At 43.2% G+C, this 16,587-nt stretch overlaps 1 protein-coding gene across 3 annotated transcripts in view; it reads left to right on the plus strand.

Moving 5' to 3' along the window:
- Positions 1 to 16,285, plus strand: part of RAD54L2 (RAD54 like 2) — a 152,499-nt gene extending 136,214 nt beyond the window's left edge. For 2 of the 3 annotated variants that reach the window (XM_079101043.1, XM_079101044.1), the window contains exons 16-22: positions 315 to 520; positions 1,116 to 1,288; positions 1,791 to 1,987; positions 4,822 to 5,021; positions 6,135 to 6,224; positions 8,369 to 8,461; positions 10,215 to 11,403. In XM_079101043.1, coding sequence (XP_078957169.1) covers positions 315 to 520; positions 1,116 to 1,288; positions 1,791 to 1,987; positions 4,822 to 5,021; positions 6,135 to 6,224; positions 8,369 to 8,461; positions 10,215 to 11,209 — 1,954 coding nt within the window. In that variant the 3' untranslated portion in view covers positions 11,210 to 11,403. Of the gene's footprint in view, positions 1 to 314; positions 521 to 1,115; positions 1,289 to 1,790; positions 1,988 to 4,821; positions 5,022 to 6,134; positions 6,225 to 8,368; positions 8,462 to 10,214; positions 11,404 to 11,884 lie in introns of those variants that run through there. The other variant, XM_079101045.1, reaches the window with a different exon arrangement.
- Positions 16,286 to 16,587: the final 302 nt, after the last annotated feature.

The raw sequence follows: 16,587 nt of genomic DNA on the forward strand, positions 1-16,587 counted from the left end.
CTCAGTGATTAGAGTAAAAACACTGGGAACATCTGTGTGTAGAAGTCTTCCCTGACCAGGGGGCATCAATCTGGGTCCAGGATGTGGGGCCGTACTTGTTACAGAGGAGTAGAGAGCTGTAGGCACTGCCATGTTGGATTTTAGGGTATACTTTTCAGTGCTTGAGGAATGTAACTAGTTTTCAGTGGGACAGCAAAATTCTTGAGTATACTGTGCTTAGAATGAAGAGAGTGATGTTGGGGTAGGAGTCACAGAGGGTAAAGCTGATGAAAAAGCTTCTTTAAGACTAAAGACTTTTGCCTTGTGTTTTAAAGGGCTGGATGCTTGGGTGTGAATCTGATTGGTGCCAATCGAGTGGTGGTATTTGATGCTTCCTGGAACCCTTGCCATGATGCCCAAGCAGTATGTCGGGTATACCGTTATGGCCAGAAAAAGCCCTGTCATATCTATCGTTTGGTGGCTGATTATACACTTGAAAAGAAGATCTATGACCGTCAGATTTCCAAGCAGGGCATGTCAGGTGGGCCATCTTGAAAGCATTCCAGAGGCACATCTATACTGTCCTTACAGTATCACTGTCCTTACAGTATCAAAGAGGGGAGGGGAAGAACAGGATATGGGGACTAGGCGGGCTGTGAATCTTAGAAAGCCAGTAGTTCCTTCCATCTCATTCTCATTCAAATCATTAAAAGGGGATTGACCTAACTATTTTGAAGATGAGTTTAATGACAAGAGCCAAGCTAGTTATACAGTTTTCTCTTCTGATATTTCCATTTACCCCGGCCTTATACCTGGTTCTAGGAACCCCCACCCCCAACCCATATCAGGAATTTAACCCAGGGATGCTCTACCACTAAGCTATACCTCCAGCCCTTTGTAGCCCTTAGGGTCTTTCAAAGTTGCCCAGCCTCCTCCTGCCTTAGCCTCCCAACTGGTGGGAATTATAGACATTCACAGTCACCCCCAGTCTTGACCTTTGACTTTCAAATGTGGGATGACTTTTCATTAGTAGTGACAGTTATGCCATACACAACCTCCTTTCTCCCTGCCAGCCTTCATAATTGTGTTTTTAGACTTCTTTGCTATGTGCTGACTTTATTTCTTCTCCCTTCTAGATCGGGTGGTGGATGATCTAAATCCGATGCTGAACTTCACCCGGAAGGAGGTGGAAAACCTACTGCACTTTGTTGAGAAGGAGCCAGCTCCGCAAGCATCCTTGAATGTAAAAGGGATCAAGGAATCAGTTCTACAACTTGCTTGTTTGAAGTACCCTCACCTCATCACCAAGGTAAGAACCTGGTAGGCATGAAGTCATCAGGCATGGCAGACTATCCAAGGAGGCTGGTCTGGCAAGCTTGCTTCCTTCATTTGAAGTGGTATTTCATTCAGACCTCTGGGATGCAACTTTTCCTTGACCCACTTAGTCCCCCTCCTATCCCAACCACCTGCCTCCAGGTTGTTCTTGGAGCGCTGAGCTCAGTCATGTGGAATAATTTGGCCATTGTGAGTTTACGTAGCAGAAAGAGGGGGAAGGTTCTGAAAATGTACTTTGTTAATTTTCTGATACGGAATGCAGGCTTAGGTGTCTGGATCTGGTGCTAGGTTAGAGTTATGATTCAAAGACAGTAAACCTGCTTGTGTGCCTGTGAGCGGGCTCTTCACTAGTGCTGGACAGCCAGCCTCTTCTTGGTTTCAAAGTAAGGCTCATTGTCCATCAGTATGTTGGCAGGACAGTCAGTCATACTGGCACGAAGACTTATAATTAAATCAACATCCCCCTGCGTCCCTAGGAGCCTTTTGAGCATGAGTCATTGCTCCTCAACCGAAAGGATCACAAGCTGACCAAGGCTGAGAAAAAAGCAGCAAAGAAAAGTTATGAGGAAGACAAACGCACATCAGTTCCCTACACCCGCCCATCGTATGCACAGTATTACCCTGCCAGTGACCAGAGCCTGACCAGCATCCCTGCCTTCAGTCAGAGGAACTGGTGAGTTACTGAAAGGTGGGGGTGGGGGAAGTGGGGTGTGCTGCTAGGCCAGGCCCAAATATTTTTCAATTTCTTTTTTTAACGAAAGAGAAAGCCTACAAACTACTCATTTGCTGTCATGAACTCTGATAGGTTTTCCTCTAGGGTCAGGGTCAAAATAGTTCAGCAACTATGGTTTTTAAAGTGACTGTGGTTTTGACTGCTCTGGCTGGAAAACTGAGCTGCTGGTTTTCTCACTCAGAAGAGCTCTTATGAAATCCTGGGGAACGAAGCAGAGCGGAATTGAGCACAGCTTCCCAAAACACAAAGTTCAGCCCTTCCACAGTTTCATCCTATCCCGGCACCTTGTCTCTAGAAGTCACATAGCAGCGAAGTTCAAGGGTGATGGCCATGTTCTTTCTGGGTCCCAGATTACAATCTGGGAATACTGTTGTTCCTAGTGGGATTTCATTCTGTGGGTGTGCCATGATCCTGAGCAAGAAAATTTGAGTAGTTGAAAATGTGAACTGGGTGGAAGCCAGTTGCTAAGTAGAGAGGGAAACTTTTTGTTAGATATTACAGAAGAAGTATCTATGTGTCCGTTTATTCTTTTAATTTCAAGACAAAGTGCCTTACAGCCCTCACCTTCCCACTTAATAACCAGATCAACTGTCCGATTGAGTGGTTTGCATGTTTTAATTGTCTACTTTTTTTAAATGAAAGCAAATTATTTTATTTGAAGGGGAATCGGTTTATAAGAGTTATATGTAAAAAAATAACCTTGCCAGGGGCTGGGGCTGTAGCTCAGTGGCAGAGACTTTGCCTAGCATATATGAGGCACTGAGTTCAATCCTAAGCATCACATAAAAATAAACATATAAAATAAAGGCATGCTGTCCCATCTACAACTATAAATAAATAAATAAATAAATAAATAAATAAATAAAATAAACTCGCCAAATGAGGACTTGAAAAAAATAAGATTTTATGTATAAAACACTGATTAGTTTTTTTCTTCGCATGTGGATAAATTTGCCTTTTTTTTTTTTTTTTGTTTTGTTTTTCTTTTTCAGTGCTGGAAATAGAACCCATATCCTTTTGCATGATAAGCAAGTGTTCTATTATCTTGCCCAAATTTGCTATTTTTTATATAGCAAATTGAATATACTTTTAAGTAGAAAGTCACTCTCATAGCCCTCAGGCTTCTTATTTCTGTATCATTTTTCAAGATAGTGTTGTCTGGGAATGTTCTCTTCTCTTGTTCTTCACCCCTGTTTTTTCTGGACTTTTCTTTGTAACATCAGGAGTAGACTAAGTCTGAACCCAATGGGAGAAAATGTGACAAATGGTCCAGGCTAGGCTGTGAGGAGATAGCTCTATTTCTAGCCCACCTTGGCCCTGTAGAGATACCAGCTTCTTAACACATTTGTTGGGGCATACAATGATTCTGCTGATTCTTCACCTCATCTGGGTACATGTGAGGAGGGCTTCCTGTCCAAATTCCCAGACTTAGCTCCTGCAAGAGTATGAAACTTAGGCTGGTATCCCATCACCCATCTGACTTTTGATCCTGGGAGGAATCCAGTTAACATCTGCCAAACCTATCTGGGACATTTAGGTAATAGGCCCTAGAGCTCGATATCTAGCCTGTATGAGAACTTTGAAGTCTACAGTGGCCAGGGAGCTTCCCCAATGCACCTGTAGCAATCTAAGAGCAGTGTGATTGAGGAATCATGCAGATCAAGTCCAAAAGCAGAGTGGTGTTAAAAGTGTTCTCATGAGCCAGTCTTCAGTCAGATGAAGATGAACATACCAGTCCAAGGTAATCTCTATCCCAGGCCCAAAGACTGAAGACATTAGAGATAGGGACTTTAAAAAATAAAAATCTTGAATCAGGAGTAACTTTCTCAAAGTACCAACATCCATTTGAAAGGAAGGTGATCAGTGAAGAATGAGCTATTGACCATAGATTAACATTTTGATATTAAGCCAGTTCTCAGATTGGCTGTGGCACTGGGTCATTTAGAAGTCTGGCTTTTGTGCATAGTACTTTGGCTGCTGTTGCTGCTTTTGTATGGTGGTCATGACTAGAGGGGCAGTTTAGACTAGCTTAGGAGTTAGGAGGAGCTTGGTGAAAAGTAATACAGAGAAAGGTATTTGTATTATTTAGATTTGAGGTTTCAGAGAGTAAAAATGGTTTAAGTTTGGGACAGACAATTTCTCAAGATCACCTAAACACCTGCTACCACATGGATAAATGAGGAAAATTCTACTCCTTGGTCTTTAACATAATATATACCCTGTGATCTGAAGGACTTTTCCTCCCTCTGTGCATCTTTGTATCATTCTAACTTCCTTTTAGGGACCAACTCTTGATGTAGATAATCCAAATTCAGAGGAGCACATGGCTTCACACATCTCCAGAAAGGTGGTATTCCACTGACATCTAATCTGCTTTCCTTGGAGAGGTGTTATCCCTCTGCCTTTTTTTGGCTACTCTGCCTTCTCACAGTATTAGAAATTGAACTTGGGGACACTCTACCATTGAGTTATACCCTCAGCCCTATTTATTTATTTATTTAGAGACAAAAATCTCACTAAGCTGCCCAGGCTGGCCTTGAACTTGTGATCCTCCTGCCTGAGCCTCCCAGGTAGCTGAAATTACAGGCATGTGCCCCTCTACCTGGCTTTAGTCTTCTTTTGAATTGACCAGATCCTGAAGGTTCTTCTGATGCTTCTCTTTAGCAGTAACTGAGAATGTAGTATAGGACAGTCTGGAGAGGCCCCACAGCCTTTGGAGAGAGGCAGGAGCTGTTCTTCTCAACTCTCTAAGTGTGTTTGTCTTTTTCTTATAGGCAGCCAACACTGAAGGGTGATGAAAAGCCTGTGGCCAGTGTTCGTCCTGTACAGTCCACCCCCATCCCTATGATGCCGCGGCATGTCCCACTGGGAGGCACTGTAAGCTCTGCTTCCAGCACAAATCCATCCATGAACTTCCCAATCAACTACTTGCAGCGGGCAGGAGTCCTCGTGCAGAAGGTGGTCACCACAACAGGTCAGAGAACTCTTCAGTTCTGTTCAGGATTATCATCCCTTTTAAAATGACTTTGTTCATTGGAAAGTATTTGTCAAATACCTTTTGTATTCTAGACCTTACTACATTTGGTACTGTAGGTAAAAATAGAGAAGATAGCAGTCCCTAATCTTGAAGAATTTGCAATCTGGTGAAATAATCTCATAACAGAACTGGGTTTTCTTGAGTGTGGTGGATAGAATCCTCCTAGTACACAGGGATTATGAAAGTGTCATTAGATCACAGGGTAGGTCTCAGAAGCTGTCACACAGATGTGAATGTGCTGAGCCTTGCTAGCTAACATAGGGTCAGTTAGGTATAAAACACAGCTACCAACTTCCCTATGTAATTAGAAAACATGAATTGTCTCTTTCTTTGTGAGTTTGATGTAGCTGGAGCATTTTGGGCCAGTGAGCAAATTAGTCTGAAGGGGGCAGACGAGTCACCCTTCAGTTAGTCAGCAAACTACTGTGATTCAAAGTGATTAGGAAGGAAAACATTTTATGATCCTATTTTCCATCCTACTATTTAGAATGTTCATGGCATATACATTTTAACATCTTAATTGATTTTTATGAGAATAAAAACAATACATGTCCATTGTAAAAAAAAAAAAAATGTGAAATGAGTAAAAAAACAACAACAATAAATAAAGAGAGTTCTTTGCAGTCTCACTTCACTGCTGATTCTTAAAAACACTATCCTCCAGGTGTGGAGTAATGCCAACATGGAAGAGGATGAGGCCACTTTTGGAGCCTGAAGTGATGTGGAACTGATACATGCAAATAGTTTAGAGGGTGGGAAAAAATCCTATTTGAATTAAAACTTTTTTTAAACCAAAACTCTATAATAAATTTTTGATAAAAGCAAGGAAAATTGGAAAGATGAACAGATTTCTTGGTTTCATAGTATTCTTTGTTGAGATAGTTCCAAAGGATTCTGCCTGCTTCACCTTTCTTGGTTCTAAACTTCTGCTCCACAGAGAAGCTTGTGGGAAACCATTGAGAACCTGGGATAGATGTGGGTCTTTGCATTTTCTTTCCTTTCTTTAGTCAGACCCTATGCAATCTAAATTTGAGATCTATTTTTCACTAGATATTGTTATTCCTGGACTCAACAGTTCTACAGATGTTCAGGCTAGAATTAATGCTGGTGAGAGCATCCACATCATCCGTGGGACAAAAGGTGAGAGCTTGACAAGGAACCTGTCCCTTACCTTTCTTAGGCTGAGAAGCAGGATAAAAACAAATGACTTGAGCTAACGGGGCATAGAAGTCATCTCATAAAATTGTCATGATTGGGGGACATATGAGAAAATGGCATTTCTAGGAGCTTGGTGGAGTTGGGGTAAGCCCAGTGGATATTGGTAAGTGACTTAAAAGGAGGGAATCAGGGTCCCTGTTTCTGTATTTTGCCACTGTTTTTATGGAGAATCTTATTATGGGGATGTTTTGGTAACAAAGAGACCAAAATGACAGGAAAGCATTATGAAATAGATTATATGCCAACATATGTGGTAATGTGTCATTTGTACCTTTTTGTTTGGAAAGAGTGACTCAGACTGGGAAATGTATTATGTGGATGAATTAGTACATGTGGGTTGTATGAATATATATATATATATATATATATATATATATATAATATTTATTTATTTTAATACAGGGGATTGGATTCAGAGGCGCTCTATCACTGAGCTACATCCCTGTGTATCCCCAGTTATTTTTATCTTCTATTTTGAGACAGGGTCTTCTTAAGATGCCTAAGGCCTTATTAAGTTGCTGAGGCTGGCTTTAAACTTGGGATCCTCCTGCCTCAGCCTCGCAAGTTGCTGGGATCACAGGTGTGTGCCACTGTACCTGGCACATGATAAAATTTTTGAGTGTGGTAATATGAAAAGTCCATACATGTTTCTGGGTTCCTTACAGAGGGACCTGAGATTGCTGGAAAGAAAAAGCTGGCCTAAACGATGTCAAGACAAAATCTAAACCTGTTTTTCATATTAGCCTTTAACTAAACCCATCAACACAAGAGGTTGTTTTGGGGTTTTGTGTGCATTACTGAGATTTAGCCCTAGAGTTAGAGTACCTTTAAGCTCAGGAAAAGATTACCCTGAAGTACACAAATGCACAAAGACAACGCAAACCCTCTTATTATGCTCTTCCTAACCTAGAGCAGGGGTCAGCAAACTACAACCCATGGGCCAAGTCCAGTCTTCTCCCTGTTACTGTATCTGCATGTTAAGAATAGGTTTTGCATTTTCATTTGGTTAAAAAAAAGGGGGGGGGTAATGTTTGTGACATGTGAAAATTATAAGAAATTCACATTTTAAGCTGGGCGCCATGGTGCGTGCCTGTAATCCCAGTGGCTTGGGAGGCTGAGGCAGGAGGATTGTGAATTAAAAGCTAGCCTTAGAAACTTAGCAAGGCTCTAAGCAACCTAGCAAGACCCTATCTCAAAATAAAATATAAAAAAGGACTGGGGATGTCATTCAGTGATTAAGCGCACCTGGCTTCAATACCTGGCACAAAAATAAATAAATAAATAAATAAATAAATAAATAAATAAATAAATAAATAAATAAATAAAATGAACATTATAGTGTCCATAAGTATTGATTGTTATGCAACTGTGCCTAGCCATTTTCATGTTACAGCAGAAGAATTAACTAGCTACCAGCAGAGACCTTATAACTTAAAATGCCACAAATACTCTCTGGATGTTTATGAAAATGTTTGCCAACTCCTGGCCTACAAAAGCTTGGAGGTGGCCCTGACATCCCAGGATATTGATTTAATGACATACCCAAGAATGAAGATAAGGTAGATTAGTGCCTTGAGGGAATAGAATGTGCAGGTCTTGAATTCTTCTACAAAGGAAGAGAGGATATTGAGGTAATAGGATCCTTCCTCTCAGATTAAGAGGAGGACCGGAACCAGAGTACTATGGAGCATAAGATGACAGCTTGTTCTCTTTCATAGCACTTTATTTCCTCCATTGCATTGACTACTTCTTATACTTTCTGGTATAATTATCTGTCTTCTCTTCTAGAGATTAAGCTCCTTGAGACAGGGCCTTTTCTATCTTGTGTAATCATAGTACTAGAACTGTGCCTAATACTTGGTAGGCTAACTATTAATGCTTCTGGAATAGAATAATAATTATGAGTCCATAGCTGTTATCCACTCCTCATTTCAGGGTTTTTGATAGAGAGAGTGAGACTTTTGTAGCTATTTCCCAGCCCATGGTGCCTACGCCTGGCATTTCCCAGGGTTGGCTGGAATCAGTACATATCTGTTTCTAAAAGTCATCTTCATTCCTCTTATTAGGGACGTACATTCGCACCAGTGATGGACGGATCTTTGCTGTCCGGGCAACTGGCAAACCAAAGGCCCCTGAAGATGGTCGGATGGCTGCCTCAGGTATAGTAACTTCTACTTTCCATCAACCTGCACAACACTTGTTTGGTTTGTAATTGGCTTATTTTTTTAATAGATAAGGTATGCATAGTTCATAATTCAAATCATACAAAAAGGAGTTAAGTGAAAAATAAGTTTTTCTCTTTCTATTCTTCCAGCTAGTCTGAAGCCCTGGAAGCACTTCTCTTGTTTGTTTTTCAGAGATATTCTATCTGTGGTACAGGACTGTGTGAGTGTGTACACACACTGTGTGCATAAAATATGTAAATAAATTTCCTCTCTCTTTTTTTGGTACTGGGGATTGAACCCAGTGGCGCTTAACCACTGAGCCACTCCCCAGCCCTTTTTTAAATTTTATTTAGAGGCATGGTCTTGCTATGTTGTTTAGGGTCTCTCTCAATTACTGAGGGCCTTGCTGAATTGCTGAACCTGGCTTTGAACTTGTGATCCTCCTACCTTAGCCCCCAAGTTGCTGGGATTACAGGCATGTACTACCACGCCTGGCTTCTCTTTGTATTTTTAAAACAAACAATGCTAATATACTATAATACACTATTTATTCCTGTTTTCACTCACCAGTAATAACTCATTCCTTATCATTTCTTCTAGATATGCCTCATCGAAGGTTTACACAGGGTGGGATATAACATGATGCATTACCTAGTTCCTTATTGATGTACAGTCAGATTATTCTACTCTACTGCCCTGACATGTGGGTGTGTCTGTAGGATATATTCTTAGAAGTGGGGTTGCCAGAGGGTATATATCAACACATTAACAGTGGGATGCTTGCCAGGTTTTCCTCAATGGGAGTGTTTTTTATTTATCCTCCCCACCACTGAGATATGAGAGCTATACTGCTTTTGTTCTTAACTTTGTATTATGGAAATTTTCATATAGACAGAAAGGTTGGGAGAACAGTATTGTGAGTGCCCATATACCCTTGCACCTAGATCCAATATTGGATTGTTAGTTTTCATAAACCTCTGTCTCTCCCTGCCTATTATTTGAGTCATTTGTAAGTTGAAGATATCGTGTCATTTTATTAGAGATACTTCAACATGTTTCTTAAGATTCAAGACATTTTCCTAGCAACACAACACCATTATCACACTAAAAGAAAACTTAACAATAATTCCATAATATTACCTACTATCCAGGTCATATACAGATTTCCTGGTTGTCCCAGTTCTTTCATAGCTGTGGATTTTTTTTTTTTTAAACAGGATGAACTGCTTTTTAACTTCATTTCCCTCTTTTCTCCCCTGATCTCTCTCTCTTGCCCCTATAAAAAGGTCTGATTAGTTTTAAGAATGATAGGTAGGCTGGGGTTGTGGCTCAGTGGTAGAGTACCTGCCTAGCGTGTGTGAGGCACTGGGTTCCATTCTCAGCACTGCACATAAATAAATATAAATAAAGATCCACTGACACCTAAAAAAATATTTAAAAAAAAAAAAAGAATGATACGGTGTTTCATAGCCATTTTCTCATAGGATTCATGTTAGTAGAGTTTTATAGATTAAGAAATCTGGAGTGCAGAAAAGTTACATGCCTTTTTATGGCTAGACTTATTTCTGGGATCAGATGATTTCTTACTTTGACAGTGGGAAGAGTTGACTGAGTAATGTTTTTAGACATCAAATAATTAGAATTTTGGGGACCACAAGACAATATTTTTTTAAAAAAGGATTTACCCCTTTATCTTTCTTTTCTTTCTTGATATTCTAGTTCTCAGTTGTCTGTATTTTGTCCCCAGGTTCCCAGGGACCTTCTCGTGAGTCCACAAGCAACGGCAGACACAGTGCCTCATCACCCAAAGTCCCTGATCCTGAGGGGCTGGCCAGGCCTGTCTCTCCCGACAGTCCGGAGATCATCAGTGAGCTCCAGCAGTATGCAGATGTGGCTGCTGCTCGAGAATCCCGTCAGAGCTCCCCAAGCACCAATGCCGCCCTGCCTGGCCCCCCGGCCCAACTCCTGGACAGCAGTACTGTTCCTGGGACAGCTCTTGGAACTGAGCCACGGCTTGGGGGTCATTGCCTCAATAGTTCCCTCTTGGTGACTGGCCAACCTTGTGGTGGCAGGCATCCAGTGCTAGACTTAAGGGGCCACAAGCGAAAGTTGGCCACTCCACCTGCCGCCCAGGAGTCAGCCCGCCGGCGGTCCAGGAAGGGCCATCTGCCAGCCCCCGTGCAGCCGTATGAACACGGGTATCCAGTCTCTGGCGGGTTTGCCATGCCACCCGTCTCCTTAAATCATAACCTCACCCCCCCTTTCACCTCCCAGGCTGGGGACAACTCCCTGTTTATGGGCAGTACCCCCTCCTACTACCAGCTGTCCAATTTGCTGGCAGATGCCCGCCTGGTATTCCCAGTGACTACTGACCCTCTGGTGCCGGCAGGCCCCGTCAGTTCCTCTTCCACGGCTACCTCAGTCACTGCCAGCAACCCCTCCTTCATGCTCAACCCCTCTGTGCCAGGGATATTACCCAGCTATTCACTCCCATTCTCACAGCCACTCCTGTCCGAGCCAAGGATGTTTGCGCCTTTTCCTTCCCCTGTATTGCCCAGCGACCTTTCACGGGGCATGTCTGTTTACCCAGGCTACATGTCCCCACATACAGGCTACCCAGCTAGTGGCCTCCTTCGGTCCCAGGTGCCTCCATTTGATTCACATGAGATTGCTGAGGTGGGGTTCAGCTCCAATGATGATGAGGATAAGGATGATGATGTAATAGAGGTCACTGGGAAATAGCCGGGGAGGCTCTCCCCACCTCATTTGGGGCCCCCAGCAGGTTGCTCACAAAACTGAAAGGCAGTGATCTGGGCTTTTTGAGAATAGGGTACTTGGCAGGAGGGTAAAGGAAAAAGACAAAGAAGAGTGGCTAGCCATAGTTGCAGGGCTCTGTTGCTATTTAACAAAAGAGGAAAAAACAAAACAAAACAAAACAAAGACCCCAACAGAGCAGCAATAGTGGGAAATCAGGGACCCAAAACAAGGATGGAGGGGCAAGGCAGCCTGTCTCCCTTCCTTCCTGCCTTGCTTATGCTGTCTGCTTGCTTGCTTGCCCATCTGAGTGTAGATGCTCACATCCCATTTCTGTCTTTGGGAACATTCTCTCCCAAGAGAGCTGCCTTATTGGGTGACTTAGCTTGGCCTGGGGAGGGGAGGGTAGGGAGGGGAGGGTGAGTGAGAGAGAAAAGAAGGGTGGGCAGGGGGAGCAGACTGAGATCCCATGTGGAATGGGGTCTCTTTAGGGGGTGGGAAGTAAGCAGACCAGGTATATTTGTGTGTGTGAGCGTGTGTGTGTGTTTGGGTGTGTATGTACATGTATGTAACAGCAGGGGTGAAGATGGGAGGGGAGGGAGGGAGGGAGGAACTAAGGGGGAAACTAAAAAATGAATTTATCTTTTTTTAAATGGAAATCAGAGAGTGATGATTCATGGCACTATTAGTTGAACATCAGAGTGAGCGCCCAGGAGAAGAGCCATGGAAATCACAAGTTTCCTTCTAGTTGGGTGAAGAGAAGGCCCAGGTAACTCAAGTTCCTGGTTTTCAGAGCCACATTTGTATTAGAAATTTGGGGGAAAATCATGAGAGAAAATGGGCATTACCAATCTCTGTCTCTTTCCTCAGTGGTTGTCTCTGAGCATATCTCCCTTTCCAGAGTGGGAGGGAAAAACACTGCAGTGTGAGTTAGGGAGTGTGGCTGGAAAAGACATTTTTCACCAGGTTGGAACTATGCTTCAGCTGCCTATCCTGGTGGCCTTTCCTCTTCCTTCCCCACCCTGTTAGAAAGCTCCATGTTAATTTATTTCTTATGGTTATGGGCAATTATTTATTATTTAGACTTTTCATGAGTCTGGTTGTTTTTTTTTTTTTTTTGTGGCAGGGGAAGTTAAGGTTAAGGAAGGTAGGAGATAGGGACATTTTAAGATGTACTAGACCCCATAGCTGCTGGTGAAAAAAAATCCTGAGTGGATGGTGAATTAACCAGGGAAAGAGAGTTAGGTTTGACCTAAAAAATGAATTTATCTTTTTTTAAATGGAAATCAGAGAGTGGTGATTCATGGCACTATTAGTTGAACATCAGGGTGAGCCCAGGAGAAGAGCCATGGAAATCACAAGTTTCCTTCTAGTTGGGTGAAGAGAAGGCCCAAGGGTTAGATTAAACAACTATATTTTGGAGAGTTGTGGCCTCTCAGGAAGATCAGGGAATTCTGAGACTGGATAGTCAGTGGTAGTGAGACACATTCTACAGAGATTGAAACTTGGGATCATGGAGTTTACTATTGAGAAGTAAGTGACCCCCAAATTTGGAGCTATATCCTGCTGGAATGATCTTAGAAGTCAGCTGTATGCTGAATAGTGAAGCTGTGGATAGGCAGCTGCTGGGTTGAGGTAATGGACCATTGATTTCCTGTTAGGAAATGTTTCAGCTTCCCCAGCTTATCAGGTGATCATTGTAGGCCTGGTGTCTGCTGCCTCCATCTTCTTTGAAGGATCCTGGAGGAATCCTTCCTCTTTAGGAGCCTTAAGTGTGGCTTCTGTCTTAAGAGAACATGATTACATTAGTCATTCTGGCCTACCCTTCCTAGTTGCCAGTGCAGGGAAGGAGCATCTAGTCAAACATAAACACTGGCTGTCTGCTATTGTCATATCTTGTGTCCTCTTGTCCCCATCTCCTGCCTCCCCTCAAGACTTTTTCAGGCAGTTCTTTATGATGAACAAACTTTGCTTGTCTTTAGAGCTTTACCACTTGCTTGTTGCTCCCCATTGGCTGGGCAGCTGCTGCACCTGCCTCTTCCTAGCCCAGGAGGTAGCTTAACCTCCAGCAGCTCTACTGACAAGCCCATTCCATTATTGGAGGGCTTAGCAGACATTGGGATTTGTTCCCAGAGGAGAGATGGGGAGATGACTGATGGTGTGTATGTGTGTGTGTATGTGTGTGTGTGTGTGTTTGTGTGTATGCGCATGCATGCACGTGCGTGCGCCTGTGTGTGTGCGCACGTGCATGTTTGTGTGCTATCCAATAACACCAAAAGTGGAACTTGAGGCGCTTTCTTTCTGTTTTCATAAACACCCTGTCAGACATTTAACTCTTCTATTCATAGAAGCCTTAGATCTACGATTTAGCTATGCAAATTATTTTTAATATTTTTAAAATAGCAGTTCCAACCAGTGCTTTCTCTCTCTGATGCATCCCAAGAATGGATGGTAAAGGGATTCACTTGGAGTGGGCTCTCAGGTTGATGCTGGTGCAGTAAGAGTGAGCTAGTCAGAACACACTCAAAACTTGGGTTACACTAATGTCTCTCAGTCCTGGAGCACTGGGATCCTAGAGACTGTGTATGCGTGTGTGTATGTATGTATGTGTGTGTATGTATTCAGGGGAAAGAAGAATATTTCTGTGTTCCCTTACAGGAAGTCACTGCAGCTGTCTCTGAGAATCCAGAAACCATTTCAGCAGGAAACAGAAACCATTTACTAGAGGAACAGGCGTTTGAAGTTGCCAGGATGCAAATGGGTGTCTGAGAGGCAACACATGTCTGTTCCCTACCCACTGGTTCCAGGGCTGAGGTCTTGCTTCAGCTCTGCAAAGGCCATAATTCTGGGAAGCTGACCTGGCTAGGGAAGGCTCTTAATCTGATAATGTATGTTTCTATTATGTAGAGGGTGGCAGTGAGATCATGAGAAACTGAATTGCAACTAATTCCATAGATTTTGTTGCTTCTTGTTTTTAATGAACCTGAAAACTCATCTCTGATTTTTCTTGTCTCTTTATGTGGGTTGTTGGGCAAATGTTCATGCACACCAAACATGAGCATGTGTATAAGGGAAGCAGGAAATGTCTTAGAGCTAAAGAACCATATTTTACAGTTTCTTTGATCAGAAACATTTAGTGATGGCTTCCACCCACCATCTAGGCTTAAATCAGGAAGGCTGGTGATCTAGAGGGAAGGTAGAAGATCAAGCTTAGGCATCTTCCCTCACGATTGTCTTCCAAAGTTTTCAAGGGTTTCTCAAGTCTCATCCATCTTGTGTAGCCTAACTACTTTTCCTGGGGAAAACAGTACTAAATGATTCAAGACTGCCATTTGTACTGATGCTTGATTTCCTTTCTTAATATCTTTGTGGACAAAGACTGCTAGCAGGGATAGAGTAGCTATTTAAGAAAGGAAGTAAGTGAACCATGTTGGGTCAGACCTTTTTTTTTAGTTTGGATCTGTGAAGTCCTCACCCCTTTGAGTTGTGCTGCTTAGGTCTCTATATTATCATCTCCTAATTTAAGGATAATTCTGGTCCTTGGAACTTTCTTCCATAGGAATTAATGTGTAGATTCTTTATATACTTGTGGTCCACAACTAAATATGAAATTTCCCACTCCAGGAGCATGAAGCAAAGAGCCAGGGTAAGTTTTGCTGATTGGTTGAAACACAACCAACTTTCACAAGCAAGCTGTCTGAAGAGCAAGGCCTTCTGCATCAGTATGTTTAAGCCTGGCATTCCTTGCTCTGGAACTGAGTCCTCATCATTTGGGGAAGGTCTTCTATGGACTTTGCATACCTTGTTTCCAGTGTTCCTGGATATGACTGCCTACTTCCCACTTCCCTTTCTCAGATGACCAGTCTCTCCCTTTGAGCTGTGGCTTTCTGTGCACTCAGCCAAGTGGTTCTTCCTCCATGAAAAAACTCCTTTGAGAAGTCATCCTTTCTTCAAAGGACCTCCCAGAAGACTTTCTGGCCCTTTGCTGACTAGTCCCAGGAAATCAGCACCTCAAGGCCTATCTGAGAATGCTGCGCTCTCCGTTGCTCCCCTTTAGAATCAGTTCCCCTTCTTTCTGCCTTTTTCTCTTCTGCCCTTTGTATTCTGCTGTGGCCCCTCAATGTCTGTTCTATGTCACTAGCTTGGCCCTAGGCCTTTTATGAATACCCGAGTCTTACAACGATGAACTTCCTGAGCAGGCAGTGTCCACCTTCTTTACTTTTCAGGTACCTGAGTCTGTTCCTTTCCCCTCTCACGAGTCTGTTTGTTGTAGTCATCTAGGGCAGTGAGAAGAGGTAGCCAGGCAGGCTGCAGAATCTGCAATGCAGAGGGCTAGGGAAGGTTTGGGTTCTCTGCTACTACTGGGATGATATTCATATGAGAGGGGACCTCATACTGTGACCTGACCCAGGACCCTCCCTGGAAGAAAGCTTAGCCCAGCTATGTTTGAGTGAGTGAGTGTGATAGTGTGTGTGCACATGTGTGCTCATGTGCACCTGGGTGTAAAATGACTGTTATCTGGTTGTGTTACTCAGGGTGGGCTGGGGACTCACCAGAAGAATTCCCCAGGCCTGCCCAAGACAGGTTTTTTTTTCCTTGTACCCTCTTCAGAGGGATCATGGGAAAAGGGTCCAGTCCAGGTGGGTTGAGGGGGTCACAATGGATAACCACTAAGGCCACACTGCTGCCAGGGGGAAAGGGTGGGGTGGGGTGGGGTCGATGAGGTGGCCCCAGGGCCCTGGCACCTGGCTTTGGTTTTCCGTCTTCTTTCCTCAGGACGCCCCTGAGGCCTGGGACCTGCACCTGGCTTAGAGAAGCATCTGTGGCTGGGTGATCCAGCTGCTGGTGTGATCATGGGCTTCCCTCCTCTCTCAGCAGGGCAGGCGCTTCTGCCCCAGAGACTGGGCAACTGGCTGTTTCTATGACGTATTTATTTTTACTTGTGTTTCATGTCACTTTTTTAAAAAAAAAAACAAAAAACAGAACAATTGTAAGTCAGTATAACTGCCTATCAGTTTTCTTTATTTCTCTTTTTGTAAAATAAAATTTAAACTCAAGAAGGCAGTGTTGTCTGATTAAGGAATTGTCTGGACAGCTGAGTGGTGGAGAAAAAAATATAATTCAGCATAGTGACACTGGGACAGCACTTGGGGATGAGATAGGTGGGGCAGAGGGCAGACTGCTAGCAGGCTCTTTGTTGGCAGTGAGGTTCACCAAGTGTTTTCAGCCTTTGTTCACCTGAGGAGGTTTGGGTACTCTCTGTTACCCTGCATTTCCAGGCTGTTGGGGAAACAGCAAAGCTGACTTAAGAGTCGTTGAGGCTAGTTGTTCTTCAGCCATGGCAAGTCCTGCAGGGCAGCCCTGTC

This window comes from Sciurus vulgaris (assembly GCF_902686455.1).
Source record: "Sciurus vulgaris genome assembly, chromosome: 10".
In the NCBI taxonomy this organism is placed as follows: Eukaryota; Metazoa; Chordata; class Mammalia; order Rodentia; family Sciuridae; genus Sciurus; species Sciurus vulgaris.